Raw genomic sequence first — 2,229 nt, forward strand, 5'->3', positions numbered from 1 at the left:
ATATACATACATATGTATATATACACATATGTATACATACATATGTATATATACATACATATGCATATATACACATATGTATACATATACATATATGTATACATGGGTAGTGTATCTTTATGTCTTATTGTATGTGTATAACTATTTTTAGGTAAATATTTAAGCCAGTTTCATAACTTTGTATGCCTACTTTGATTGTTATGCATTCTAGTATTCTCTGGCCACTATCTGTAATCTCCCTGTCTTTCCCTACGTTCCCTATCTTGGTTTGATGTTGGTCGTGTTTTGTTTTGGTGTAGATCAGAAGTTCACGTGTGCGGTTTCGTCTTCAAGAACTGCTGGCACCAACTGTGCCCGACATACCATAGCCCCCTGTGAAGCTAAGTACCATGAAAATTTTGACCAGAAGGAGCCACTATCATACTCTTAAAACAAACCCAGAACTCCCCTTTTATTTTCAATGCCTGTGTTAATTTTTCAGGATTTTCAAGTATGTAAGTATTTCTGTTTAGAAACTTTTCAAAATTATCTAGTACCTCAAGCAAACAACTAGCAAGAACTAGTACAGTCTTGTAAATACCTTCCGACGCTGTTCATCCTTCATCTTTTGCAATTTTTGGTTTTCTTCCTCCTTTAGAGAATTTTTATAAGCCTGGCTTCTGGCCTGTAAAAGTGTAGGGGAAAAAGAAAAGACAAGAAAAGAAAGTTCACAGGAAAAGTACCGCCACAGCACACCAGTCTGCCTACTACGAGACTGGTGCCAGTAACTCAACCTAGGCATATGGTAAGATCTGCACACACACTTGCCTACCAAATGATTTACACATATGCCTGAAAGTGTCCCTTGGGATATATAAAAAGAAGGCTACTGTAAGCAAAATCATCCAGCACATTTTCAAGGATGATCTAAATGTTTGTTTAATTAAGCTTTAAAAATATTCCCTTAGAGATAACCAACATAGTTTATTCCTTCTAGTGGAAAGTTAAAGATATTTTCAAAAATATGCCAACTAGCTGATCAGTCAGTATTACAAACAAGCACTCTCTTTAGAAGCACTGACATGTCTACGGCTCATTTATGGTATTCCTACTAAACAACTTGTCAACTGGTGATTGATACCATATAATTCCAAAGATGCATTACTTTCTAAGTCTTTGCATCCCTAATCTGTATGAAGCTTATTTCCATTTCTTAGAGGGAAAACAAAGTCTACACAGGAGCACATATGCCATGGGAGAGCCAGCACGTGCGGTAGAATGTCCTTTAGTCTTTCTGACCCACCACATCAGGGTTCCACACACTGGCATAGTGACCATGTATTCTGGACTTTTTGGTATTTCAAGTGTTCTGTTTATGTGTCATATATTTTCTCTCCCTCAAATTGATTTGTGGGCCCAGGCTCTGTAAGGCGAGAGTCCAGCCTGCTACGCTAATACTTAGGAAATCTCACTGATCTCATAAAACCACCAGCAGGCTACATATTTCAGGTCTAGTTCTCTAGACTCATAAGCCATAAAGCTTATGCAAGCTGTTTCTCCCTTTTTCTTTAATATCATTTTTCTCAAGCACTTCTTAGTTCATTCCTCCATTTCTGTCACTATAAAAACCCATATACCATCAAACAGTAAGAGCTGCTTCCCAGAAAGAGAAGCTTTCAGAATTATATTGTCTGCAGCAGTATCAATTAGAATAGTGGAGCTGCATGTGTTCAGAAAGCCCTTATATCCAACTCTGCCACATTAGACGGGTAAACATACATCCTATGACCTTTTCCTTTTACATCCTAAACACAAGGGGAAAGACATAGAAGGGAGGGGTAATCTTCTGAATGACCCTTTCTTTTTATATCAGAGAAGGAAGGTTCATCTCTATCAAAAATGTTCTGTGTAAGACCCACAGAGGAAGAAAGGAGAGAGAGATAGCTTCTATTTAAGAGATTAAAAGGCAGAATAAAATATATAAAGCAAATATTATGACTTGAGCAAGGATGCTAAAGTCTATTTAAATACCTTCCTTTTAAACTTACCCCCTTGTTCTTTCATTAGCATATGGGTCCTAGTTTTTGACTCAGGAAAAAAAATGATTACTAGACATATAAGATGCTGGGAAGTCACCAGGAACCTTAACTATGAAAGGTTCAAAGTCACTTGTAATGCTAATGTTTGCTTACCCAGCTGTGATCCCTAGGCAGGACAGGAAGTTTCTGTTCAAAAATAATAGAGGGGGGC

The 2,229-nt window shown here is 37.4% G+C and overlaps 1 protein-coding gene across 3 annotated transcripts in view; it reads right to left on the reverse strand.

Annotated features, from left to right (window-relative positions):
* The window catches only part of EPSTI1 (epithelial stromal interaction 1 (breast)), a 123,676-nt gene that overhangs the window by 41,645 nt on the left and 79,802 nt on the right, over positions 1–2,229 (reverse strand). For 2 of the 3 annotated variants that reach the window (XM_012648804.1, XM_012648819.1), the window contains exon 8: positions 581–664. The exons of the other annotated variant lie outside the window; for it this stretch is intronic. In XM_012648804.1, coding sequence (XP_012504258.1) covers positions 581–664 — 84 coding nt within the window. The remainder of the gene's footprint in view (positions 1–580; positions 665–2,229) is intronic. 3 annotated transcript variants of the gene reach the window in all.

This window comes from Propithecus coquereli, unplaced genomic scaffold (assembly GCF_000956105.1).
Source record: "Propithecus coquereli isolate 6110/MARCELLA unplaced genomic scaffold, Pcoq_1.0 Scaffold11, whole genome shotgun sequence".
In the NCBI taxonomy this organism is placed as follows: domain Eukaryota; kingdom Metazoa; phylum Chordata; class Mammalia; order Primates; family Indriidae; genus Propithecus; species Propithecus coquereli.